The sequence below is a fragment of the Pseudonaja textilis genome, chromosome 7 (assembly GCF_049901715.1).
Source record: "Pseudonaja textilis isolate UNSWEBS1 chromosome 7, rPseTex1.2, whole genome shotgun sequence".
NCBI classification, from domain to species: domain Eukaryota; kingdom Metazoa; phylum Chordata; class Lepidosauria; order Squamata; family Elapidae; genus Pseudonaja; species Pseudonaja textilis.
The window spans coordinates 16,567,573-16,594,784 of record NC_141996.1 but is presented as its reverse complement, the minus strand read 5'-3'; the positions used below and the strand labels follow the sequence as shown (position 1 = coordinate 16,594,784).

Below are 27,212 nucleotides of genomic sequence, written 5' to 3'. Positions count from 1 at the left end.
TGGAACCCAGGTACAGACACTCTATGTACTTAAGACTTGAAAGCAACTCAAGATTCTCTTCCTGGTTGAACTTCCACCCAATATTGGCATGTCTAGGGCTCCACTGCAATCCAAGGGACAGGGTCATTTCCTAGACTTGGAACATATACATGCAGTTTCAGTACTGAAAAAGAGATAGTCCAGGAATAGAAGGTGTAAAACACAAGACAACTCAAGAGACATTAAGCTACATGTTATACAGGAGTTTGTTTTCATTACTTCTTGTCACTACCTGGAAATACATAACTCAAAAGCAGCTGCGTTTATTTCCTTTCTCACATCCACATTTATTAGATATGCTAACCTTGGCGACATTTTAAGTTATACAGACAGGCCTGCATGAGGTCCAAGTGTTTCCCTTAATATTATAGGACACAATCATTAGCCCTTCTTTGTCATGATGGGTAACCAGAGACCACTTACCAATTATCCTGGAATGGAAATAGTTAACAGGGCCTTGCACTTTTCTTCTTCCAGTAGTTTCCATTATGTGATAGGGTAGTACATTTGAATATATAAGAGTTACAGTAGAAAAAAATGAGATTATTGGGGAAATTGAACATAATACCTTATCAGCATATTTCTTTTATGAAAAAGTAGACATGCAACCCTTATCCTGTATATCTCCTGCAATTACACAGGCCATTCAACAACAAAAAATTAGTGCATGCCCTGATTCGTGTGTAGGAGTCAATAGAAATATATCAATTCTTTCATTACAGAGAAAGAAGAAGGAGCCACTTATACGAGTTAAGCCAAAGAACAGTTAAATCAAATCCGAGAGATATGGGAAAATATTTACAAATGTGTGCATAGTAAGAAAAACAATTTTAACCCCCTCCCAATGCTCTCCCTCTCGCCCCATACATTTCCACACCAATTAGCTGTTGGTGTAAATAATGATTTGCAGCCTCTGAAAGCTTTCAATTTCTTTTTCAGTAAACCCAGCTTCTCTCATCTCGGAGTGCAACTCTGCCTTGTTGGCATTTCCTGTCTAGAACAAAAGCTTTCCCAGCAAGCAGGGTCTTCTGATGCAAGAGGAATAGCAGAGGTGACTAGATCATTGAAAGTCAATATTGTAAATGCAGGCTTATGGCTGGGAATCATCTAAAAGGAGGGAGAAATGGATTAAGATTTTTCTGGTTGAGAAACAAGGCTGGGATTAATTCAACTTAAAAAAAATATAAGTTTTTTTTTTTTTACATACATGAAATGAAAGACAAAGAAAATAAATAGTTTTCAGGTATGTTCAAATTTGACACAGATCCTAAAAAATCCTAGATGTAAATGCTCATCTCACTAGAAATGGTGATTATAGCGCTACCAAGTTTAATTTATAAGTAGATGGGAAATTGCTCAACAACTCCAAAGCAGTCGCATCTGACTTCAATGCTGTAAAAAAAACTGTTAAAAAAAGAAGATAAATGGAAAATCAAGAAGTCAAATGTCTCTACATTACTTGGGGATTAGTCATAAACACAATGATAGTAATTGAGTTAGAATGTGCATCATAGATCAAGAAAGGTACTATCCAAGTCCAAAAATTTATTATGATTAATGAGCACTGTCAAGAAAATGATTATAAAAATAGTGCTCCTTTAGGGAAATGGAAATATTCTCCAAATGAGACAAATGGATCAAAAGCATTCAGAAAATAAATGCCAAGAGGCAAATAAATAGAGCTGGGAACCTTTTTCCCTTAAATCAGGGGCTGCAAATTATTTTATTGTGGTGGTTAGAAGCTTGGAGATGATGTTATTTGAAGCTGACAGTAACAGCCAGTTGATTGTGTTCCATCAAGATGGTATTGATTCTTAAGAGATTTCTTCCAGGTGGATCTGTTCTCCCATCTGGTCCTTCAGACTTTCCAGTAACTGCTGTAATTGAGTCAATACACTCTGCTGCTGGTCATCTTCTCTTTCCTTTCACTTTTTTCAACTGTATGAACTTCCACTGAGAACTAGATTTTCCCCTTATGTGTCTGAATTCTGATCATATGAGCCTGGTAATGTGTACCTTGAGTGAGAACTCGGAGTTGATGAGTTCAACGATCCATTTGTTTGCTTGGCTATCCATGTTATTTTTAAAGTCTTTTCAGAACCCAAGGTTCAAAAGTGTCAATGCTCTTACTATCCTGGTTCTTCAACTTTTGCTCCTGTAAAGTGCCACAGGGAATAGCATGGTTTGCACATTTCTTATCTTTGATTAGCAATTTTCATGGCTGCTCTACTGCAGAGTGTCCTGTGGCATATATATTACTCTTTTAGCGTTGGTTGGTGATCCTAAAAGGTAGCAGCTACCTAGCTCTTCAATATCTTCATTGTCAGTTCTAAAGCTGGTTATTTCTGTTATTATATCTTCTTCATTTTAGTCCCAGTTGCTCATTATGGACCTTGAGCTTGCACATGCTTTGCGTTTGGACTGTTATTATACCATATCATTGATATTTCTTCTTGCTGCTTTTAAATTACATCAATCTTCTTCCAGTTCAGTTCCATCAATGTATATGCTGCATATAATTTGAATAAATAATAGTTAGGAGTATACAATCCTGTCTCTTTCTTTTGCCAACCTAGAGACAGTCTTCTCCAATAGTCCATCATGTGGGGTCCATAATGTAAATTCCTGCCTGCAATATAGATTTTGTATAAGAATAAGAAATGTTCTGAGCTTCTCATTTTCTAAGTGCATTCTAAGTGCTCATAATCCACACAATCAAAGTACTGTATTTTCTATAGTCAAGAAAGCACATACTGTTTTTGTTATTTTTGGCTTTCCCAATTATCCAAAGAAAATGCCTTGTGTTCTTTGGCCTTTTCTAAAGGGTTATTTTACTAGCATGTAAAATTAAGGATACTGTATGATAGTTTGCCTATCCTGTTATCTTTTCTTTAGTACTGGAATGTAGACTGACCTCTTCTAATCAACCGGCCATGTGTCATTATCCAAGTTTGCGATTAAAACCTTTACTGATTTCTCTTCTATTGCTTGCCATAGTTCTGTAAATATTGTATCAATTTTTGTAGCTTCCAATTTGGTAATGACTGGAGGACTTATCTAACTTAATCATCTAGTTTTTGTAAGAAGGGAGTATCTTCTATGGTATCGTGGATGTTGATTCTGTATATTTACTGTATGGAATTTCAACACATTCCTTTCATTTTTCTTTGAATCAGTTGTTATCTATCGACTGGCATCCTTCAGCATACCAATTTGAGACTGGAACCTCCTTCCTAGCTTAAAGACCTTTTGGAAAATGCCCTTGTTTTTCTGTGTTACCAACTTTGATGTCTTTGCAGATTTGTTGTAATACTGCTTCTTTTCAGCTCTCTGAAATAAATTGTCAAGTTTGTTCCTGAGACCTTTCCTTGGCAATTTCCACTGTCTATTCTGTCATTTGACATTTGATTCCCGTTTATTTCTTGGTTTTGCTGTTCTTTGTATATTCATCTTTAATAATTTCTTTAATTTCCCTCCATAATTCTCTGGTTCCCTGTCAGGAACTCAAAACCAAGAAAGACATACTGAGACTCTTCTAGGAAGTTTCCTTTATTGCACCTTCCCTATAGACATAAATCTTGCCATTAAAATAGACTAATTCGCACCATTAAGCATATACTCTAGGAAATACAAAGGAGAACCATCTTAAGTCTCTCCTACATAAAATATTTAAACAGGGCTGGGTTTTTTGCTCCTCTGGCATGCATCCTTCCTTTCTGGGAATCTGGACAACATTCTTTCATTCTTTCAAAGCAATTCAGGACTTAAAAGTAATTTATTTTTTTATTTATTTATTTATTTATTTAAAAGATTTATATAGTCATCCAGAGTGGTGCAGTGGCCTAGAGAAGGAGCTCTCACCTCACAATCAGGAGGCTATGAGTTCAATCCTAGGTAGAAACAGATATTTCTCTCTCCGGGCACAATGAGAATGTATCTGCTGAACAAAACTCTGCACTGGCGACAGGAAGGGCTTCCAGCCAGTAGACACTCTGCTCCATTCAGTTGCCCAAGACTCCACCCTGATTTATATAGCCATCCACCTTAAGCTACTCTGGGTAGTTGACCCCAACCAAATCCCAATGTATTGTTCAAATTGTTGTGCGTAAGTGCAGGATCATATTTTGGAAACTGGTTGGCTTTCTTTTTCTCCTTAGCTTAACTTGGAACTTGCACATAAGTAGACCACGATCTGGTCCACAGTTCCCTTCTGTGAGTTCTTCCACCTCTTTCTACCAATAATGTATTCGTTTTGATTTCTGGATAACCCTACCTGGTGATGCCCATGTGTATAATGTCACTATGGTTGTTTAAAGCAATGTCATAGCAACAGAATGGGATAACAATTCAGCTTTTCTTCCCCTTGTTTTTTCTCTTTTTGTAAAGGAAAATAATGGTAGTGGGAGCCCTTTATAAGTTCCCATTTCCCTCAAAGCCTCCAAATCAGCTGAAAGTTGTGCCATCAAACTGGCAGATTTTCCATCTGGTTTGGGGAGTTTGGGGGTTTTAAAGGATGTAATGGAATTGGTTTTCCTCAAAGAGGCTGTTTCCATTTCCACTTTCATGTGAAAAACAAGAAAAAAACTGCAGTGCTGAAAGTAATTTGTTTCTGAGCTTCAATTGAAGAAACTCCATGTACTGAAGGGGGTTGCAAATAAGGAGCTGTAGGAAGCAGAAGGCCTATAGTTGTCTGCTTCTGTATTAAAAATGCAAGTTTTTAAAATAACAAGAGCATAAATCCGTACACACACACATGTACTCATCATGTTATTCCCTTTCAAGATAAGTACTCTTACTCAGGGCACAGAAAAGATGTTAAAAAAAATAAGAAATTCATGAGATTAATAATAGAAAAGGAAACATAGCCAGAACTAATTTATTCTTGTTTTTAAAAATCCAACATATGAAATTGCTGACAAAATACTTAATTTGTATGTCAAATCTAAAGGTTGGATTCTTTCCAGAGTCACTTTTTGTGAAATGGGCAGCCATAAATAAATTTGAGAAATGGATAGAGAAATAAATAAATAAAATTCAGCTCTGTATCAGTTGATAAAAGCTGCCAATGTAACACTTTTTTAAACTAAGGCTTTAGCAAAGATTCAGGGAAATATAAATGATGGACATGAGCTCAAAGAATATTTGTGGGAAAACATTGTTTAAGATAGAATCCTCAAGTTAATATTTGTATGGACAAATATTGCTGAAGAATTTGGCATGACTTTTAAATAGTCATATATTTATATATTATAGATATTTTTGAGACAAATAAACTGGCTGGAATTAGCCGGTGTCTCTTTAGGGGCTTGTTTAGGCTCTGTCACCTCCAACACCAGTTGACACAAATCCTTTAGAGAATATATTTAGCTCAACTCACCTTATTAAATAGCTTTGGGTTTTCCCAAGAAGAGAAATCTATTTCAATCAGATTGAATTGTTGGGAAATTGCCATTTGTTACAAATCTTAATTGCATCTCTGAGCAGGTTATTTTTCTCCAAGTGATCAAATTTCATTTTTCCCCAGTAAGGTTGATGAATTGCTAATGACCGCCATGCGTTACAGAATTATCTGGTGCCTTCCTTATGCTATTGTTTTAGGCATTTCTGTATTTTTTTTAAATATTTGATATATTTTAGAACTTTTTGTTCAAATATTGGTCTCTGTGTATAAATAAATAAATAAAGTGAAATATTTGTTAGTTGTTTTGTAGTCTGGAAACTTCTTTGTGGGATAAAGCATCCTTAAGCACAACACAATCAACAGATATTTAACTGGAGCAAAATTTTAAAATTTCAACTGATAATGAAAATCGAAACCCCACCAACACAGACACACATTTTCCCACATATAGCAGAAAATATCAAATATCAGCCAGTATTAATTTCAAATATATGATGAAAAATTAAGGATAATTTGCAGAATAATTTACCCCAGAATGGTATTTTCCAAATTCTCCTGATTTTCCGAGAGCAACTGCAATATGGTGGCAATCATCTAACCGGGTCTCCTGAATAACAAATAAAACTGAAGTAAGATTTGGTATCACTTGCATGCTTCAGGAAGGGGTCTAAGGACAGCTCACTATGGTCAACTCACCATGGCCAACTCACCAGGGCCAACTCACCCCGGGATAACTTGTCATGGCCAACTCACCGCAGGATAACTCAATGCTGTGTTAATTGTTTCATTAAGTTACTTTTATTATTGGGGACCAGGTTTTCATTAAAATTATTCTAACTCTTATATTTCTGGATTAGCTCTCTTTATTTTATTACTATTGACCATGGTTCCAACAAAATTGAACTTTTGTATTTGTTGAATTGCCCCACAGTGAATTGTCCTGCGAGGTGTTGACCATAGTGTGTTGTGCCATTCCACCAGGAAGGTTGGTGACAATATAGCCAAAGCTAGCCTCTCAACTAAAAGCTTGTTTGCACTTTCCCTCTTTTTTCATTTAACAAGTAAAACAACAAAACTTTGTGTTTCTGATGACATGGTCCACCAGTCAAAAGAGAGTTTGGATGGTAAAGATGCAGTCCAATTTCTTTCTTGATCATTATTTAAAATACAAAACAACGTTTGTTTCATCTTTAAATTTCATGTTTCAGAACAGGAACTGAATCCCTTAACCTAGAAGTTAAAAGGGCATTTTTCAATGATTTCCACATTACTTCATTTTAAAAAAATCTAATGAATCTGAAGGTATTATCATAACCTCATGTAAATTACAGATGTCAGAAGTTTAAAAGACGCTTCAATTGGAGATGAGTAATAGGAATTGCGGCAGTTATTTTTATTTGTCTTGCGAAAATGCTACATTTCACTTGGAAAGCCCGTTCTTCAACCCAATCATTACATCAGCATGACAAAAGTTATTGGACAAAAGTCAGATGGTAACTTCATACTCAGTCATTTATAGCTGATGCTAAAAACATGTTGCTATTAAAGTTATAGCAGAAAGTGAGAGAGGAGGAAAGATTTTAGCTTATGAGAAAGTAGATGCTACTAATGATAGAGACAGTATCATTTATATCAATGCAAACCTATTATGTTTCAGTTCAATATGTATAATGGATCTAGGGAATAGCTTGTAAATTAAAATCATACCTCAAATGTCCACTCCTTTTCTTCTTCACCATCCAAGAGTACAATAGTTTCATTGTATGTTTTTCCTACTTCCAGCTCCACTGGGGACACATTAAACTCTATCCTTTGAAGGTCAAATCCTATTCCAACACCAATGGCTTTTACAAAGCTCTCTTTTAATGCCTAAAGTTTGACATTCAAACACAAGAGGTTATTGGATGTATACTATAGGTTTTTAAATCATTCTGAATCATTTCTAGGCATTAATTACCCCTCTAAACCAGTCATGCAAGACATGATTCCTTCTCTTTACAAGTTTATTTAGTAATTATATGTACACAATTTTGAAATTAGTTGAAGGACAGCTTTAATTATTAAATCGGAACTACTACTACTATTACTCCTGACACTTTCCACTTGTGAATCCATCAAAGCTGTCTTAAACTTGACAGTCTTTGAATGTGTTGGACTAAAATTTCATGGTTTGTTTTTTTTCAAGTCTTGAACTAGATTTCATTTTTTAGCATTCATGTTCTTTATTGCTACCCAACCCCTTTCATGTTTTTTCTATTCCTTCTATTCCTCCATTCTTTCTATTCTTTCGGTATGCTGCTAGTCTCTGTTATAAATTAGGCCAATGGAAGCTTTGAAAGAGATTAATTTGTGTGAGCATACGGGACGTTCTAAGGATGGGCAGTGGTAGGAATGAAAGGGCTGTGCCACTGCTCAACTGTCCTTCCCAGTCACAATATAACTTTTAAAAAACTTCAATAGCATCAAAGTAATGATTTTTTTAAAAAAATTGCAGGCAGAAATGCCTAATACGTTCTAAGCATTGTGCAGGTACTGAAAGGTAAGGTAATTCCTGTGAAGAGATTCAGTGTCTAATAGAAAGAAGATAAAAGAAAAAAAATTAGGATGGAAAAGGAAAGGAAGATCTGAACAGCTATTAATTTTTTCAATGGAAGGATTCATTTACACTTTTGCAAATATATTTTTCTTAAGAGGTAGAGGATAGTCTGATTTATCTTCATTTGAGCTGGCCAAATTAGTTCTCAGATAGTTGCCAAAGGATTACCAAGACATCCTGGAAATTCAGGTCCATTAGCATAATGAAGCAACTAATAACAAAATATAATATACTACGTATTCCTAGGTAGAGGGTGTTAAAATATTGTTGGGTTTCATGGGTCAAACATTTGGAAATTAAATTTGTAAGACCTGGATTAAATCTGAGGTCATTGAGTTTATCACTCTTCCACAACCTAACTGTCAAACAAGATAGTTAAAATAATCAAATAGAAAACAAACTTTTAGTATACCTATCCTTAAACCTTTAGTATACCTATCTTTGAAGAAAGGCCAAGATACAAGGAGGACAGCCAGAATTACTTTTTCTGAAAAAATGATTAATTCCAGTTTTCTGGATTGTTGTAGAATTGTTCCAGGAAGTTTTCAAAATAGACGTTCCACATTCAAAAAAGTGTTCTCAAAATAATGAATGCTTATTTGTTTGAACAGGACCTATATTCATTGACTATAAACAATGAATTTTATTACCCAATGCCTATGAAACATATCCAACTGAAGCCATTCGTTCTTCCTGGACTTGATAACTCGCCATTCTTCTTCTGTGAACTGCCGTTTCATAAGCTGAAAAAAATCAGGAATTGAACCACTTCCTGAAATTTAAAAAAACAACAACAGTAAAACGGAACTGATAACAGACCACTGAAATTTAACACTAGTTGGAATCATTCATTGCATTGTCAGGCCTTTATGAAGCCTATTAGAATAATGTATGAACTTTTGATGTTGAGATTTTTAATTCTTACTTAATGGCATAAATATAATTGCTGTGTTAACCGAGATAGTTGTAGTTTATTCAATAATAAAGGCAAAGAAACAATAGGTTGAAATGTTTTGTGATCCAAGCTGTTTACCTTCAACAATACAAATAGAGAGTGAGTCTTTAGGGTTTCAGACAATTTCAGTCATGGGCTTGTGTACTTTCTCAGGTACACAAGCCTGTGACAATTATACTGATGGAAACTGGGATATTTAACATTTAGAATACACATTTACCTACTGATAAGACTTTTTTGTACTTCAAGTCAATAGTTAAGCTTACAATGGGATAATTGTATGTTCTAATAAAAAGGAATGGAAAATAATACCATGCGAGTTTTGTATTAATGGCTTAACAATTATTTTCTTGTCACTCTCATTAATTTGCCAACTTAAACAGGATCACCTTCAATGAAAACCTTTCTTTTTGAGGGTTGGTTTTGAATAATTTCTGGTCAGTGCTAGGATCAATGAATTCTTAATTATATTCACCAGGGAGACAATGCATAATTGCACAATGAATAATTCCTGAAAACAATTTCTATAAGATTTCACCAAAGCTAGTACTGGATTTAAATGAGAATTAGAAAAATTCTAGTAAAATAAACTATAAACACTTTTGAGTTAGACTTGACAACTGACAATATATATGTGCCTATGACAGAAATATACTTTATGTTTTGTTTTGTCACAGATGAGTTTCTTAAAGACACTGGAGTTGCTCAATAGGTAAGTGGAGTGCAAAACTAGATGGATTGATGCTCTGATCCAAGAAGATCAAAAGAACTTCTTTCTTTTTATAATTAAGGGAGAGAAAACAGAGCAAGGAAAATGTGGAATTTTCTTTAGGGAACAGAGGCAGCTTACATTTTTAAGGAGTCAGTGTTTATCAGAATTAGCCCTGGCTAGAAGTCTGAAATGTTTATTAGGAATGATAATCTACAGCCCATAGGTAGCTTTCCCAAAACTTTTTTATGGGTACCATTCACATCTGTTGCCAAAATCAGAGTTTCAATAGATATTCTACTTTGTTTGTGTTTTTTACAAGATTGAAAGATTTTTATTTTTTTTACAAATCATTACATTTAAGATACATTTAGGAATTTTGGGAGGGTGAAGGGTTGTTGTTTTTTGGAGAAAAAAGTGTTCTAGACTCATCAATATTTTGGAATTTTCTCATCAACGTGCCACATAATGGGGAAATGAAGATCTTCAGAAGTAAGGAATGTCTAAAGGAGAGATCATCATTGCTTAGAAAAATAAAGAAAATGAAGGTTTATTTTTTAAAAAAGAACTAAACAAATCATGAAATGGGCCTATATAAATTGTTTTTATGAATTAAAAATAAAGATATATTTTTATGAATTAAAAATAAAGGTATATAACTGATTGTTATAACTGGTGACAATACCCATAGAAAACAGAATTAGTTTATATATATATATATATATATATTTTCCAGTTGAGTCTTTAGATTGCCTTGTGGTCAGGCAGGGAGAAAGGATTTTGAAGACAAAGGTTTAAAATAAAGTTAACAGAAAAGCCAATAGTAATACAACTCTATAGAAATACATCAGAGAATTCTCAGTATAATAGCAGAATCAATTTAAAGAAACATAAAGTTTATCACAGTTGAGGTAAATGTCAAAAGGTGACAGCTGTTAGGGCAGCAAAGAATTAAATGAAACAGATAATCAGTACACTGGATAAATCACCAAAAGGCATCAGATTAATCCTGATGGATTACAAGCTGGAATTTATAAGGATGAAAATATAGTGAAATTAACAGCAGACTTGTCGTCTAAATAACTATCTGGAAAACCTCCTGGTTATATTTTTTGTTGTTATTCTGATACCATATAATTATAGTTAAAATGATGGAGAACATGGCAATTTCTAACGAAACATTTTTATTTTTTTGCTTTCAGAAAGTCAATGTTTCAGTCATTTGGTGAGTTGAAACTACTATTATTACTATGATGGCTACCACTACCACTTCTCTATTTTCTCTTTTTTTTGTTGGCAAATAATTAACATCTTAAGAATTTCCTGGCATGGTTTCCCCTAATTCTGCATGTCCAAGATTTCTTAGAATTATTAGTGTCAATCCAACTGCAGAGAACCAAATTAGCATTTGTGGATTAATGGGACAAAAACTTGCATTCATTCTTCTCAGGGAATTATGTACCGGTGATACTTTCCCAAAATTATTTCTTTCTTCTATCGCTAGCTAGCCTTTCTGCCCACAGGACAATCAAGGCAGGTATTTTTTTTAATATATTTAAACTATTTTAAACTGTATTTATATTAAAATACTTAAAAAAAAAGAGATTTAAAAGGAGAAAATGGTTTACCACTTTGACTCTAGATTAATTGGAGAAGTAAATGTACAGAAAGACAAAGTTGCTGATTACTGCAATCAATTGCTGGGTAGAGTTTAGAGAATGTCATGATTCTTTCTCTATTTATACCACTTCTATCTGCCCCCTGCCCTGAGCTTGCTATAAACAGTGGCAAAATCAGTGATTTCCAGAAAAAAGATTTAGAATGAAGGATATTCAATCCTGAAGCATCTGGAGAACTGAATGTTAGTGAGGACTGCACAAAGTTAAGTCAAGAACAAATAATATATTACTAAAGGGAACATAAAATTCATTTTAATTCTTAAGTTTTAAAACCTAAGAGATACCTTTGGATTAAGAAAATAGAGCTGGGAGGCTCCTATTAATACAACAGCATTTGGAAATATGATCTTTTATTTTTTTCAGTGTTCATGTTGTGAAACTTATTAGCAACTTAAAACTCATTAATCATATTGCCCCATTAGAAATAGATTTTTAATTTTTTTTAAAAAAAACTAAACTTGTTCTTGAACATGACAATTCGTAATTCTTCCTCAAGGAAAACTGGAAATCTTGAGATAACTATCTAGAAATAAATCCAAGAAACCAAAATTTTGATATTGTTTCTTTTTTTAAGCACCCAGAAAGCATTTAAGTTTGCATCTGCTTACCTTTTAAAATACCAATATAAAGCCATGCCTCCCTACAGCACAGGATTTCCAATTAATACATATTCTGTCGTGATTTATTATCACTGGAGTTCAGGATTAGCTGTTTTCTCCTCTGCAATATTATTGTTTCCAAATCAAGTTCACAACTCAAGACTTTCTTTCTTGAACTTCATTTCCATCCTAAATAAAACTATCTCGGTTAATCTTTGATCCATGCTTCTGAAAATGTATTATTCCGTGGACAAGAAAGCTCACAACTACTTCACATGTGGAAACCTTGCCCAACAATCTTGTTTATGACTAGTAAGGTTCTCATTCATCCAATGAAATAATGGTTAGAGGGCTACAGATTTAAAAATTAGAGCTCTAATTCCACAGCAACAATTTAAGTAAAAACAATCAACATCACATCCAGTATGATTTTCTCTGCATTCTCTAAGAGCCAAAAGCACAGTATCTCAAAACCATTACTTTGACTTTGTTGTGATAAGAGTTCATCACTTTTAAGTTACAATGGCAGACTTAAAATATGGAGCACAATCCAATGCTATCAGAAAATTGAGCACCAGTTCAAAGCCTTCCATCATGTTATACTTCACAGTTCCAAAAATATAATTTTGTACACACTCCCACTCATGTAAAATAATTCAAATGCAATAATTTCCATAAACCAATATAAAGAAGCCTCCCACCCCACTTCACCAGACACAAGGGTACACCATTCTGGACTGTATTTCTGTAAAACGTGTGGCTATGCAAATATTGCAAAATGACATTTTAAAAAAGGATGGAAAAAAACCCTGAAATAGAACTATTTACTTTTAGTAATGTATTTTAATTCTACCAATGTGGGACAAAGCAAAGTCATTAGGCAATAAGTTGAGAGACCAGTATGAAAATAATAAAGCTATACCTATTCATCCCCTTTGATACAGAAAGATTTTCCATGTTATCAGTTTTTCACAAACATCACTTTATAGCTTATTAATCAGGGCAGCAATATACATTATGTAGATTCTGATGCAAATTAGTCTTTTTGAATAATTATTATTTCAGCATGGGAAATTTTGGAAAACATAAAGCGAAACATAAAGGTGATACTGAATATCAGATATCCACCCTCATCCCCACCCATCCCATACTTTAAATTCTGAAAGTGCAAAACAGTTTACCCTGTTCCAGGTATTTGATTCCATTCCAAGGTCACATCACTTCCAAAATGGGCCCATTCTGAGTTCCGACCATTTCTGGATCACTCAGAATGGTCCAAATTCAAAAGACGCCATTTTTCACATTCCTATTTTAAATCTCAGGGATATCTTCAGACACAAAGGGGAAAGGCATGAATGTAATTTTCATGAAATTATGGAGACTTTAAACAGTGCTTAATGATTGCTCAGACAGCTTAGGCAAACAAGGTCCAATGGCATGCATGGTATTGAAGGAACCATAGCCAAGATCTGGGGGACATTGGATTATCTACTTCCACTTGGGACTAGTTGACACATGATTCTGAGAAATGGATTATTTAACTGTAACTGGAAAGGACAGTTTTGGTGTGCTTTCCAGAGTCATCTTATGGACCACAGTAGAAAAAAGCTGAAAAGGAGTCTGCTGTTATTGAATATGACTGTTCCACCATAAGAACAGTCTCAGATCAGTTAGTCCAAGTCTTCCCATACAAAACTGTTTGTTTAGATGAGAAAGGGCCATTGCACCATTGCACCTTAAATGAAGAAGACTTTTTCCCCCTTTCTTTTTTAATAATTTCTTTGTATGTTGCATCTTTAAAATTTTAAGCCTTAGGACAAGTTCTTTCTCACTATGGAAAGCCATTGATTTCTCTTGGATTCTTATTGGGATAAAATAGAAAGATGTTTAAGCACTAAAACTGATCTGTTTCCAGATATAATCATTATGAAAAGAAGCATATGAAGATTTTGCATTGCAGCATCCAGATCAGAGGTGGTATTCAGCAGGTTCTGATCAGTTCTGGAGAACCGGTAGTGGAAATTTTGAGTAGTTCAGAGAACCGGCAAATACCACCTCTAACTGGCGCCACCTCCATCTATTCTCTGCCTCCTGAGTCCCAGCTGATCGGCTGGGTCTTCTTTTTTTGCCCTCCACAGGAGAACGGAGCTGGAAAGCAGGTTAGTGGGGTTGGGAGGGAATGAGATTTTGCACTAACCTTCCCCTAGGAGTGGGGAGGGAATGGGGATTTACAGTATCCTTCCCCTGCAACTCCCACCAAGCCACGCCCACCAAGCCATGCCCACAGAACCGGTAGTAAAAGAAATTGAATCTCACCATTGATCCAGATTCTAAAACTAGGTGGAATTGGGACTCCATTGGTTAATGAAAATATTCCATTTAGAAAGGAGCTGATGTGGACTTAAGCAATGCTTCTTCCTGCATTAATGTGCAGCCACAAATAGCTGACTGAATAATGTTTTGTTTGTCTTTAAAATTAATGCTATTTGGGTTTACATTGCTACTGATTTCTTATACATAAAATAGCTTTTAATTAATGGAAGCTTTGCAATATGGAAAACATTTTGGCAGAATTCATAACTCATTTTGAAGATCTCACCATACATATGCAGCCCTTCTGTTCTACCCAACAGTGCATTTAGTGGGAATCTACAACATATTATACTAAATATTGTTGACAATAAGCAGGATTTTGCAAAAAAAAGTAGGTAAATAGAAACTGTTGATACCAGAATTAGATAGAATTACTAAAAAACTAATTTAAAAAGACAAGTAATCAAGTGGCTTAATTTCTAAAGAAAAACCTTCACAATGGACATATCAAACCATATTATTCCAGAATAGACTATATTCTATAGAGAGAGACAGTGTCTCTTAAGAATCTGGGAACTCCAGTTTTCTCATCTGAATCTCTGAATCTTTAAAGATTGCTACTCATTCCTCCTTATGAAATGAAACTGAACACATTTTCTTGAGTCTACACCGTAAGTAATAAGGAGTCAGTACTAAAATCACGATCCATGCATATATGCACTACTACATTTTGAAATCTTCTTCTCTTCACATCAGGAATGTCTGGTAGAACAACTACACCACCACGTGGTTTTCTTTGTGATGACACTTGCTACCCCAGATACTATTATTATAAGTCAGGCTTTCATTCTCTAGATGTGTCAGCTATGATTTTCAACACCTGACATGATGACTGAAACAACGGAAAGCTATAGTCCCAAGTTATTTGGAAACAATGTTGTAAAACTTCTGTCTTGCCACATGCAAATTCATCTCTTATTTTTCTTCAAAAAGTAGCCAGAGCAATTATTCCTTTCAGCATAACAACAATCCGGCAAGCAACTCAGTAGGTTTCATGGTTGTGGAAGAATTTTAATGCAGGTAACCTTGTACTTTTGAATTATATACTGGGTTTGGTTTATATATTTTCAGAAACCATTTGCCTGCCCTAACCCTAAGATTTAACAGTTCTAATAATGCGCAATCAAGTGAAAAGAAAATCAATAACTAAGATCATTTTAAAAATTGGAATGTTGTAATTTAAGTCATATTGAGCAGGCAAAAGACCCATCCTAGATTAGGACATAGAGGTATCAGGTCCCATTACCTGGCATCGTGGTCTTCATAATATCAATGCCAACCTGACAATCAGGTTCAGCTGCCAGTACAGTGTAATTTCCTTGATGAGAAACATTAAAGCTGAAATTGGACTGGCTGCTGCTTAATGCATTTACAAGGACAGGTTTGCCTTGTGAAGTCCTTTGTAACTGTATTTTGTTCCAAGGAATCTTCAGCCTTTCAGCAATCAGTTTTCTTATCATCAGGCGGCCAGCCTGCAGAATAAAATCAACAAAACAACTCATAACATGTAAATTGTTCCATGTGAGTAAAAAAAAGTATTACAATATTATTTGTTTGAAGAACATTTGGACGCCTTATGGAGTAATTGACAATCCAATTACCTTTAAAAAAAAAAAGCAAAATGAACGGATTCAGTATTGCAATTGCAATATTTTATTAAAACTTCTGTGCTTGATTCTAATGATTAGAAAATTAGAAACTGATTCTAATTTTGCCTGATTCCTGATTACGAAAAATGTCATTTTCCCCAATAATGCAATACTTCATGCGCTTACATATAAACTATCTAAATTTTCCAGCCAAATTTTCAAAAACATGACTATAGTTTGACAAGTTGTCTTCATAAAATCATCTGCCAACAGTTTTTGTTTTAATGTCTCATTTGATGAAACAAAAATGTTTTGTGGTGCTAACCACTGAGTTCTAATTTCAGAACAGTAAATTGACTTATTTCTTTGTTTTATGATGTAAGTGAAAATGAATCTGAATTCCCTCCAATAATCTAAAGCAGGTCTTCAAACTTGACAGCTTGAAGACTTGTGGACTTCAATTCCCAGAATTCCTCCTCCAGTCATGTTAGCTCAGGAATTCTGGGAGTTGAAGTCCATAAGTTGCCAAGTGTGGAGACCCTTGCTCTAAAGAGACTGTTTTACTAATAAGGGACAATTTGATTAGAATACTATAGTATTTAGAATGATTTCCCTTTCTACTTCTTTGATTTGTGATGAAGTGAATTTATAAAGAATTTGTAACCATAGTTTGTATCCTGTTCCATTCTTAAATATATTCCTAAATCTGTTTTTTTCCCCATATTTCTTAATGGTATTCAAGCTCATTTCAATACTGAGTAATATTTTATAAATTATTGAAACTAAACCCATTTTGGATTCTTATATGTAGCAATAGTCTATCTATTTCAATATTTAATTTCTTTTGTAAGAAGGGTTCAGGGATGAGTGAGATATATATAATCTTCTTTTAGAAATTGACTTATTTAATAACTATTCACAGTTGTGACAGCAATGAAAAAATAACTTCATAATCAATCCTTATATTGATGATTTTTGCAGGCTGGTGAAGGACAGGAAAGCTAAAGTTAGCTGTGGTTTCACTTAGTGAGCACTTCACTTAATGATTGAGTTGCCAGTCTAAGAGGACAACCTAAAATTATAAATAACAAACAGATGAGTACTATATTTAAAAAAAATAAGTCTTTTAAAGGAAATTAATAATGTGTATACAGATACTCTAATTTAGTTATAAGATGCAATGTACAATGTAAAATTCTATTTTTCTTTCTGTATTTCGAATTCAATGTGAAGATAGATTGTGAGTCATAGAAAGCAGGTTTAATTCTTTTGAAGACTGTTTTCAGAGATAAAAACCCTAACAGAGTTTTAAAAAAATACCCACAGAGAAAAAAAATCAATGTTTTTAGGAATCATATACTATCAGAACACTACTTTTAAAAAATAAAATAGTAGAAGCAGGAACTAAGACATCAATGGAATTTGAATCATTTGGCTTTTCTTCAGTTTAACTGACTGAAATCAACTTATGATCATAATGATTAAATTCATTTAAGCAAGTGAAATATGTAATGCTTATTTTGTCATGAAATGAGTAACTTTCCTTATGCTGAAAAAAGTTTAATTACGGTATGTGCCCAGACACATAATTCTCTATAACATCAAAGTGAATTTTAAAATCAGATTTATTTATGTATTGAATGGTTGGCTTCTACATTTCCTACTATTATGGAATGAAATATATTGATACATAATGCAATTGTATGTTATTTCTAGAACTTTAGCGCCATCTGTAGAGCATAATTTCAGCCTTTTATAAAGACTCCTCTTGTTACTAAACTATTAGCTGTTGCTAAAAACATAGAATACTATGCTATTTTAAATAATACCACCAAAGCCTCTCCTATCCTGTGCCTCAGCCTACTTAAAAATATGAAGTGCAGTTTTCAACCAAAATGTCGGTGTTATAGAAAATCTGGGGAAAGTTACTGTACCTGATGGCCAGAAGAAATCTGGGGAAAGATACCTGATGATCTCATACGAGAGGTGAGGGAAAATTTCTAGTTGTCCCTCTCATGCAGCAAGAGCAACACTACTGATATTTGGCTTGATATCCACTGAAGCCCTGAATGATGGGCATTAAATCATACAGGTTTAATGCACTTGTCCCTTCTAAAATTTCCAAAGCCAACAGAATGTTCCAAAGAGTGAATTAGGCTTACCATAGCAGCTTTCGCATCCCGACCAAAGACGAACTGTTCAATGCGCTTTTTCTCTTCAGGCTGCACAAGGCGCATGGCTAACAACCATTCCTCGCAGCAAGGGGCCCAGGCGCGGTATGAAAATGCCCAGCGTATACTTTCCATGTCGAGGCACACCAAGGACACCCTAAAAAGTGATGGTGTCAAACATACATATTCCAATCATCTGGAAAAAAAAGAAACAAAGTTGACCAAACTTTTGAAGTTGCTGACTCTGGTTTGAAAGACTTAAATTTGGAGGACACAGCTATCACTGATTTATTCAACTCTCCCTCACATGGTTATCACAAATGCAAACCTATGGCTACAACAATACATTTACCTAATTATTCACTAGACCTCAAAGCTTTTTTAAAGTTTAAGGGCAAATAAATTATTACTCTACGAACTAATTTTAAAGTTCCAGAAGAGTACAACTGCAATAAAAGAGTATGTGAGTAGAAAAAATAAAGGAGAAATCTGAAAAATGAGCAAATCTGAAAGAGGTTCATAAAATGTTTTTAAAAAATCATTTTAGGTTTATAACTTTGCTCTAAAAGGGAAAATTCAAGAACAGAACTAAGTAAATAAATTTAAAGATTTTGATATAAAGGACTGTGCTTTATAATAAAGGACCTACAGTCACTGATGAAAGCCAAATTTGGCCCTAGGGTCTGCCTGAGTTTATTTATTTATTGGAATTTGTCAAACAAAAACGAGAATAAGAATCAGAGAATAAAAACACAACGACAGGGACAATAGGCACAACCCCTCTACTGACCACTTTACCTTAAATAAGCAACTGAATCTTGGAAGATCATTTAAAAGTAGTTTATTAGGATATCCTGATGAAATGGGATCTCTCAATGAAAAAGGAAGAAACAGGCTTGAGCCTCATGTTTCCCTCCTTTTTATAGTTAACGCAACAAAGAAAATGCAAGAGAAAAGTTGATTGGACAGGGTAAGAGTAAACTCCCCTTTGCACATGTAATCAAACATGTTTACATATTTCCAACCCATAATATCACACATTCATTAACAATGAGGTCTGATGTCAGCAGGGACGTAACTGTAAGGAAAAACATTGTTTGAAGTTCACAAAAGAGATAAACCAGACCCTAATTTGTACTAACAACCTTTTTCTTTTCTGGAGCTAGTCTCCAGCTTGTTTTATCAGTTTAGGAATGTTAAAAGCTAATAAACCTGAACATCATTTTCAAAGAGAGAAAATAAATCAAATTAAAATATAAAATAACTATGTTTGTTAACAAATTACAGAAACTCATGTCATTTGCCCCTCACCGTACATGGGGAAAAGAAACACACGCTGGTATAAAGCAGAGGTCTCCAAAACTTGGCAATTTTAAGACTTGTAGACTTCAACTCCCAGAATTCCCCAGAGTAGCCAGCTAAGAAATTCTGGGATTTGAAGTCTGCAAGTCGCCAAATATGGATGAAGAAACAGCCAAATGGATAACACTAAGCGGGAAATGTGCCTACATAGTTGGCCCTTCGAGGACAAGATGTCAGTGCTGGTCCGAGTCTTGAAGGGATTCTTCTAATTTGTTCCTAACATACTTTCAGGGATCATTTCTATAGTATCCAACAAGAGAAATGCACTCAAAACACTGGAGGCTTTCAAGAAGAGATTGGGCAGCCACCTGTTGAGAATGGTGTAGAATCTCCTGGGCAGGGGGTTGGACTAGATGACCTACAAGGTCCCTTTCAACTCTGTTAATCTAAAAGTGATTATTTAAAAAAGTGACTTGATCACATGCTTAATGTGGCGGCACAAGGTTGATTGATTCTGGAAGTGGGAAGGGGGTAACAGGTCTTCCTCAGTGGGTAATCCCAAAGGTGCTTTTTTTTCCCAAGAGGCAACTGGACTCTGGTTTTTCTTTGAAGACGTTTCACTTCTCTTCCAAAGAAGCTTCTTCAGCTCTGACTGGATGGTGGGGAATTAGTTCTTGATGCAGAGTTCAAACTGAATTCTTCAATCAGAGCAGAAGAAGCTTCTTGGATGAGAAGGGAAACATCTTCAAAGAAAGACCAGAAAGTCCAGTTACCCCTTGAAGAGAGATGGGGGGGAGCACCTTTGGGACAACCGTGACTGGATGACTGAGAATCTCCATAGCCACTCAGCGAGTAGTGGAGTTTTCTTCCCAGCCAATCATTGGACTGCTCAGAGTGAGTCAGAGGATATTTCCCCCCAATCACAACCAGGCTTACTTGCAAGGCGACGTAACGGGAGGGGGAGGGGGGGGACTCAAAGGACAGAGTAGAAGTATCACGCATTAGCGCTGCTTACCACCAGCCCTTGATTCTCTATAAACTATGTTGAACCTGAAGCCGGAAAGGGCGGAAACGCAAAATGCGCCTACCAATCGAGGCATAGCCGCCCAGGAGAAATCTGTCCAATCACCACTGGCCGCAAGCCCCTGCAGTGTGCATAGAGCTAGAAATTTAAAGATAACTCTTCTCGTAGCGGACTTCTGTTCAGCATTTTACCACCGTTCAATAAGACAACTTTTATCAATAAGACATAGCAGGGTTAATGGGGTTCCTAAAGGTAAGCTAGCGCCCAACGGCATTGCACTCATTGCGGATGAGGCGGGCGTTAAATGGATGACTGACATCTGCTCGTACGAATCAAAACGCAGTTGCTTTGACTGACAGGAGGGAAGCCAATGGACGAACTGCGGTGGGTTTTATGCGGCCGGTGTAGCAGATGTTTCCTACAGCTTCTGGGGAGGGTGCAGGTAGGTGAAAGAAAGTGACGCGATACAGCCAGAATTTTTTTAAAAAAGGGAATGGGAGATGGGCTTCTCTGAATTATAGTGAATTGATTCTCGCAAAGGACGTTACACTTGCGGAACTAGTACGAAGCCCCTTCTCTTCCTAAATAGGGATTGAAGAAAAGAACGGTCCTTTTCGCTAAAGCATCAGAGGCCAAAACGAGCATGCGCGGTTACTTGGGCATGCGCATAAACTAAGGTACGTCTGGTGGGCGGGTCGTGGAAAGTGGAAGCCGTTAAAAAAAACAACATGCAGTGCGCGTGGGAAAGGAGATGCAGGGATGGATTTTGGGTGGGTTCGATTGCAATATGAAAGAGTTCTTGATCCATTTAAAATTAGCAGCAGAATTACAATGCATCCCGTGTTGTGATAAACGGACGTAATTAGACACGTGCTAAGCTGGAAACCTGGAGATTGAGTTCGATCCCCCTCTTATGCGCAAAGCCGACTGGGTCGTCTTATGCCAGCCACTCTCTTTGGCCCTTGGGAAGAGGCAATGGCAATCACTTCTGAAAACCATGCCAAAACTGTATAGACACACACACACGTAAACAAGCGTGCCAATGAAATAGCACTTTATTTGTAATTTGTGTAAAGCTGGCCTTATTTCCAGCGGACTGACGCCAGAAATCAATTAAAAATTAAAAGCAGTACCTCCTTCCCTCACCAAAATCTCTTGCTTTCCAGAACTGTTGGAATTACAATTTTCAGAATCTCGAGATCGCGGAGGAGCCTTTTTTTTTTTAGTTTTTTTTTTAATCCAGAGGATTCTGAAAGTAGATTTAGGGGGAAAAAATCGGTCCAGAAGTCGAGATACCTAACGCATGAGCTTTGGTGAGAGCTGTGCTTTTAAGATACAAGGAATATTATTCAGACATGTATTATCCATTTTGGTTATAGAAGGGGACTGAAGGGGGCATATTTGAGTCAGAAAAGGACTGCAAACTCAAAAGGTATAACCAGGAACAATTACAATTTCAGTGCAGTAATTGTTACTGAATAATGTGGTTAGAGCTCATTGCAAGGAAAATGCCTGGATAGTATTTAATATTTCGTATTATTGCTAAAACTGGTACATTTTTATTAGGCTTATTGTGATGATTATTTATGGCAGCTAAGAATCGGGGAAACTTCCCATTCCTTCAAAAGTGTTGATAGCCCGAGTCATGAAATGATGGCTAGACAAAGATTTGGAAATTGCTTATTCTAGCCAAGTTCTGAAGTGAGACTACTAAATTAAATTTTCACTGTATTTCTTTGGTTATGAAAATGGATAACAGAAATCATTATTTAATTGGGTGTGTTTACATGGTACCCAAGTAATTCTGAAATGCAAAGTGTACATTTCATATGCTTAATGTATTCAACCTGATATGTATTTAAAAATGTCAGCTTTTGTGAATTTATAGCTTAGGATATTAACAGAAATTTGTGACTGGAAATAAGTGATCAATAGGGCTGTTTATGAAAGAAGTTTTTAGCCCTATGCTATTTTATTTTAGCACATAAGAAAATTCTTTACTGCAATAGCTACATTACGCATCATCAACACAGAAGGTATAGCTTTTATTAATTTAGCTGCATGTTCCAGTAAGAAGCCTAGGAAATATGTCCTGCTAGATTTTGGCACATTTCTGTGGCTTCCATACCTCACTAATGGCAAGATTTTGCTTGATAAATGAGATTTAGAATAATTTTGCTTTTGTTAAATATGTTATTTATATATATTTACTGTGCAAACTGATAAAACCGTAGACCTAGAAAAGGTGCAGTGAACAACTGAAATATTTACAGATTATATCTATTACTATTACTTCTATTACTATTACTTGAGTAGGGCTAAATCTTTGTCTTCATTTAGTTTTTCCTATGAATTGGTACAGCTTAGCTAACAAGAATGTAAAGTTTAATATTTGTGTTTGAACATAGTGTCTTATTTTTTTTTGCTTAATGATCCAGAATCAGTGATTAAAGTTACTGAATTATAATTGCTGCCTTATTTAAGAGTGACCAGTTTTATACTGTAGTTTAAATGAGAAGCCATTTTTACTGATATGAGTCCAATGGGAAATTCTCCAGATTTCTAACAGATCATTTTGTGACCATGTGGCCATTATTTTATTTATGAGCTTACTGGTTTTTTTAAGTGTCTATATCAGGGATATCAAACTGGGGGCCAGATGCGTCACATGGTGACCACAACCACCCCAGCTCTGTGAAGGAAAAAAATGTTGATACGTCACATGATGGCAATGGGACACGGCCAGTTTGACACCCGTGGTCTATGTTCTATTTTTTTTTCTTTTCAGCTTACTGCAAAAGTACAGGAACCAGTGCAATTTCATTTTTCTATTTCTTGTTTTTTTTCATCTAGTAGTTTCTACTCGTTTTCTATTCTAGCTAAAATCAGATCATAGAGATGATTTTCGGAGTGTTCAGCTATTTGCAGAGAAACAATTGTATTACAGGAGCCCTATTGAATTCAGTGGAGTTTACTTCTTAATAGTAGTAAATATAATTATGTTGCTAGTTAATTGTCCTTCCAGCAACATGCTTCTGGGCTGGAAGGTGTAAATCATAAAGCAATGCAGATATTTCAGTTATCAGTGAGAATTCAATTTCTATATTTTAATTTAGATTATTTAAAATATGAATACACTACTTCATATAGAGCACAGTCCTCAATACATCAGGACCATGAAGTAGTTTTCTCAATAATTTGTTATGAAAATAATGTTTGTAATGTGTATATTATGTCTCTCAATAGTAAAAGATCAAAGAAGCCATGGACAACCAGTATAATTCGAATCACACCCCAACTTGCAATGGAATTTCAACTCATGACAAAAAAATCAGTTCTTTGGTGGCTGAAGATCATGGTCAGAGAATCCTAACCATTCTGCAAAGCTTCAGAGCTCAAAATATATTTTTTGACTTTAAAATACTTGTAAAAGATGAAGCAATTCCCTGCCATCGTTGTGTACTAGCAGCATGTAGTGATTTTTTCAGGTAAATGTATTTCTAACTGGGCTCCTTTGCTACATATGTTGTTAAAGTTGATTAAAAACCACAGAGTCGGCCCATGCAATTCAAATTGTAGAATTATTTAATATTGACTTATATAAATTACATAAAATTGCATAATTATATAAAAATAATTCAGTTACTTGAAAAATTGCAAGGATTTTAAAAGTATCTGTTCATTTTCTGCAATCATATTCCAGGCTTTTTGGAAGCCCCTTTGAATTCAAAGGTTCTTCCCATATATACCTATAGATGATTGTGCTTTTGTTGTTAAGATGACATGATGCTTATGCTACAAAAAATCAGCAAGTATGTATACTGAGGATGGTACTGATTATCTCATTTGAGGTCTGAGATTTTTTTGATTGAATTGGATATTGATAATGATGACAAAACATGTTAAATCTTCTATATTTTAATTACAGGGCCATGTTTGAAGTTAACATGAAAGAAAGAGATGGTGGGAGTGTTACAATAAGTAATTTAACATCCAAGGCAGTGAAGGCTTTTCTAGATTATGCTTATACTGGAAAAGCAGAGATAACAAATGATAATGTGGAAATGTTCTTTCAGCTGTCCTCCTTTCTTCAAGTTTCACTTCTTTCAAAAGCTTGCAGTGACTTTCTAATTAAGAATATTGATCTTGTTAACTGTTTACAACTCTTATCCATTTCTGAAAGTTATGGCTCCACCAAGCTGTTTGAGCATACACTTGAATATGCCCAACTCCATTTTTCCTTGCTTCTCCAATCAAATGATTTCTTGGAAATGCATTTTGAGATACTGCAAAAATGCATAGAAGCTGATGAGTTGAACGTACCAGATGAAGAATCTGTGTTGAAAGCTGTCTTTTGGTGGATAAAACATGACTTAGAAACAAGACATAAATATCTTCCTCCTTTGATGAAAAAGATCAGGTTACATCAGTTACCTGAAAAGACATTGCAGGATATTTTGCATTCTGAGGAACAATTACTTAAAACCACAAATTGCTTAGCAGTAATCAAGGAAGCAATTCAAAATGTACAGCGTTTCAGTGGGCTTTTCCCAGATCCTCGCCCATCAACTACAGAAAAATACATACTGGTTCATAAAACTGAAGAAAATAAAGTTAATCAACATACATTTTGCTATAATATTAAAACTGATCAATGGAAAGAACTGATAAGCATAAATATATTTGATCTACCTGGATCAAGTTTATCTAGTTATGGTGAAAAAATATTTATAACTGGTGGATGTAAAGGTAACTGTTTCCGGACTATTAGACTTCATATTGCTGGAACATTTCATGATGCCACAGATCAAACCTGGTGTTATTGCCCAGCAAATGATAGTTTCTCATTAGTATCTGCCATGAAGAAGCCAAGGACAATGCATACATCTGTTGTGACTTTAAATAGTTTGTATGTAATAGGAGGGAAGACCAGGGCATCCCAGGATATCAAAAGCCTTTTGGATGTTGAGGCATATAATCCCCTGACTAGAGAGTGGAAATCTATGAGTCCATTACCAAGAGGCATCTACTATCCAGAAGCAAGTGCCTGTCACAGTGTAATATATGTGCTTGGTTCTGAAATTGAAATTACAGATGCCTTTAATCCATCTCTTGATTGCTTCTTTAAATATAATGCTATAACAGATCAGTGGTCTGAGTTAGTAGCAGAATTTGGGCAATTCTTTCATGCAACCTTAATCAAAGCTATTCCAGTGAACTGCACTTTATACATTTGTGATCTTTCCACTTACAAAGTTTATAGCTTTTGTCCGGAAACCTGTGTCTGGAAAGGAGAAGGCTCTTTTGAATGTGCTGGTTTTAATGCAGGGGCAGTTGGAATAGAAGATAAAATATACATTCTGGGTGGAGATTATGCTCCTGATGAAATAACTGACGAAGTACAGGTCTACCATAGCAGTAGATCTGAATGGGAAGAAGTTGCGCCTATGCCAAAGGCCCTTACAGAGTTTCATTGTCAGGTGATTCAGTTTAATAAATTCAGGGATCCCTGGTTGCAAAAGCAATGTGATACAAACGATTATACATAAGTAATTTATGTGTTTGTTTATTATTTATTATTTGTTTGCTGCCCATCTTAGCCACTATATGATTTTAAGGTAACCAAATATGAGGGTGTCAATCTACCAACCAGATTTCTTCTTTATTTTCTTAGAATGAGGATTGGTAATTGCTTCATAGTTAATGTGTTAAGACACATGTTTTGAGTTTGGATGGCCTGTGTTTAATAATTTATTAAATAAATTATTGAATTTGTATTCATACTGACTTCCAATGATTGAGTACCTTCCTTCCTTCTCTAGATAAGCTCTGCCTAAAAGCTGGCTACTTTTAATATTGAGAACAGTTTCTAAAACAATTTTGTGGGACCAAGAACTGATTTAAAAATTACACCAGACAACTTGTAATTATCCCTCAACTTCTACAAATTTATTTAAAATGGCATCCATAAGCTGAATACATTTCAGATTACTAATTTCAGGAATAAAAAATTATTATGGTATAAATGTGCACATGTATGTGTTTGTGTATGAATGATTCATAGTTTTAATAGTGGGAGAAAAACATTACAATCTAAAACATACAAATTCAAGAGTTGTGTTCTATGTTTCACATAATTGGCTGTTTGCTGTTATGCTTACTTTTCTTTGTGGCTATAAAACTACATTTTTTTCCAAATATGGTCACAATTATTAATATATTTCATGACCCTTTTTTCTATTTTCTGTTTACATTAATAACTTCTGCAGCAGTTTCCTATTGAGTCAACAGTTATAATTTGAAAACTCATCCCAGAGTTTCTAAAATCCCAGAATTTATTCCTAAATAAATTTGCACTTGATTTGAAAGATTTTTCATCTTAAATCTAAAGAAGAAAATTCAGTTGTATTGGTGCAATAGAAGTACTGATTTACTACAAGTTCTTTCCTATTACCACCAAGTTGTTTTTTCAATATAATCATTTCATAATTGTAATTACTGAATTTCAACATATTTTCTTTCATTGCTATCAAATACTATTAAAGTTCCACTAAATCATTGCCATTTATTTCAAATGTTAAATTATGCTTCAATTTATTTTGGGGGAAATGATTGAATTATTGAAATCTATTTTTATTCTAAAAGCTAGGCCATTGTTCCTCAAATTACATAGTCATTATAACATGGACCATGGATTGTCAATTCTCCATGCTGCTTATGTACCGTTCATTCCATGTGCTGAAAATAAGTAGGATTATACCATATGTTGTATAAA

The 27,212-nt window shown here is 34.9% G+C and overlaps 2 protein-coding genes and 1 pseudogene across 9 annotated transcripts; 2 read left to right on the top strand and 1 right to left on the bottom strand.

Annotated features, from left to right (window-relative positions):
* Positions 1-20,512, bottom strand: AASDHPPT (aminoadipate-semialdehyde dehydrogenase-phosphopantetheinyl transferase). Of its 5 annotated transcripts, none has more exons than XR_015744266.1 (8): positions 20,350-20,483; positions 18,103-18,307; positions 15,598-15,823; positions 8,687-8,808; positions 7,148-7,309; positions 5,970-6,047; positions 463-1,146; positions 1-163 (listed from the first exon to the last, which is right to left on the bottom strand). XR_015744266.1 is itself a non-coding variant. In XM_026706914.2 (7 exons), the coding sequence occupies exons 2-7, from the start codon at positions 18,244-18,246 to the stop codon at positions 994-996; spliced, it is 885 nt and encodes a 294-aa protein (XP_026562699.1). In that variant the 5' UTR covers positions 18,247-18,307; positions 20,429-20,512; the 3' UTR covers positions 1-993. The 5 variants fall into 5 exon arrangements, 3 of the variants coding, with proteins under 3 accessions (XP_026562699.1, XP_026562702.1, XP_087793227.1); XR_015744267.1 differs by having other exon boundaries at positions 1-135; XM_026706914.2 differs by having other exon boundaries at positions 1-1,146; positions 20,429-20,512.
* LOC148125249 (small nucleolar RNA U3) lies at positions 19,694-19,827 on the top strand (annotated as a pseudogene).
* KBTBD3 (kelch repeat and BTB domain containing 3) lies at positions 20,485-26,218 on the top strand. Of its 4 annotated transcripts, none has more exons than XM_026706911.2 (3): positions 20,485-20,879; positions 23,684-23,925; positions 24,366-26,218. In XM_026706911.2, exons 2-3 carry the CDS (start codon positions 23,702-23,704, stop codon positions 25,984-25,986), a joined length of 1,845 nt encoding a protein of 614 aa, XP_026562696.1. In that variant the 5' UTR covers positions 20,485-20,879; positions 23,684-23,701; the 3' UTR covers positions 25,987-26,218. The 4 variants fall into 4 exon arrangements, with proteins under 4 accessions (XP_026562696.1, XP_026562695.1, XP_087793225.1 ...); XM_026706910.2 differs by having other exon boundaries at positions 20,485-21,114; XM_087937099.1 differs by lacking the exon at positions 20,485-20,879 and adding an exon at positions 21,131-21,869.
* Positions 26,219-27,212: the final 994 nt, after the last annotated feature.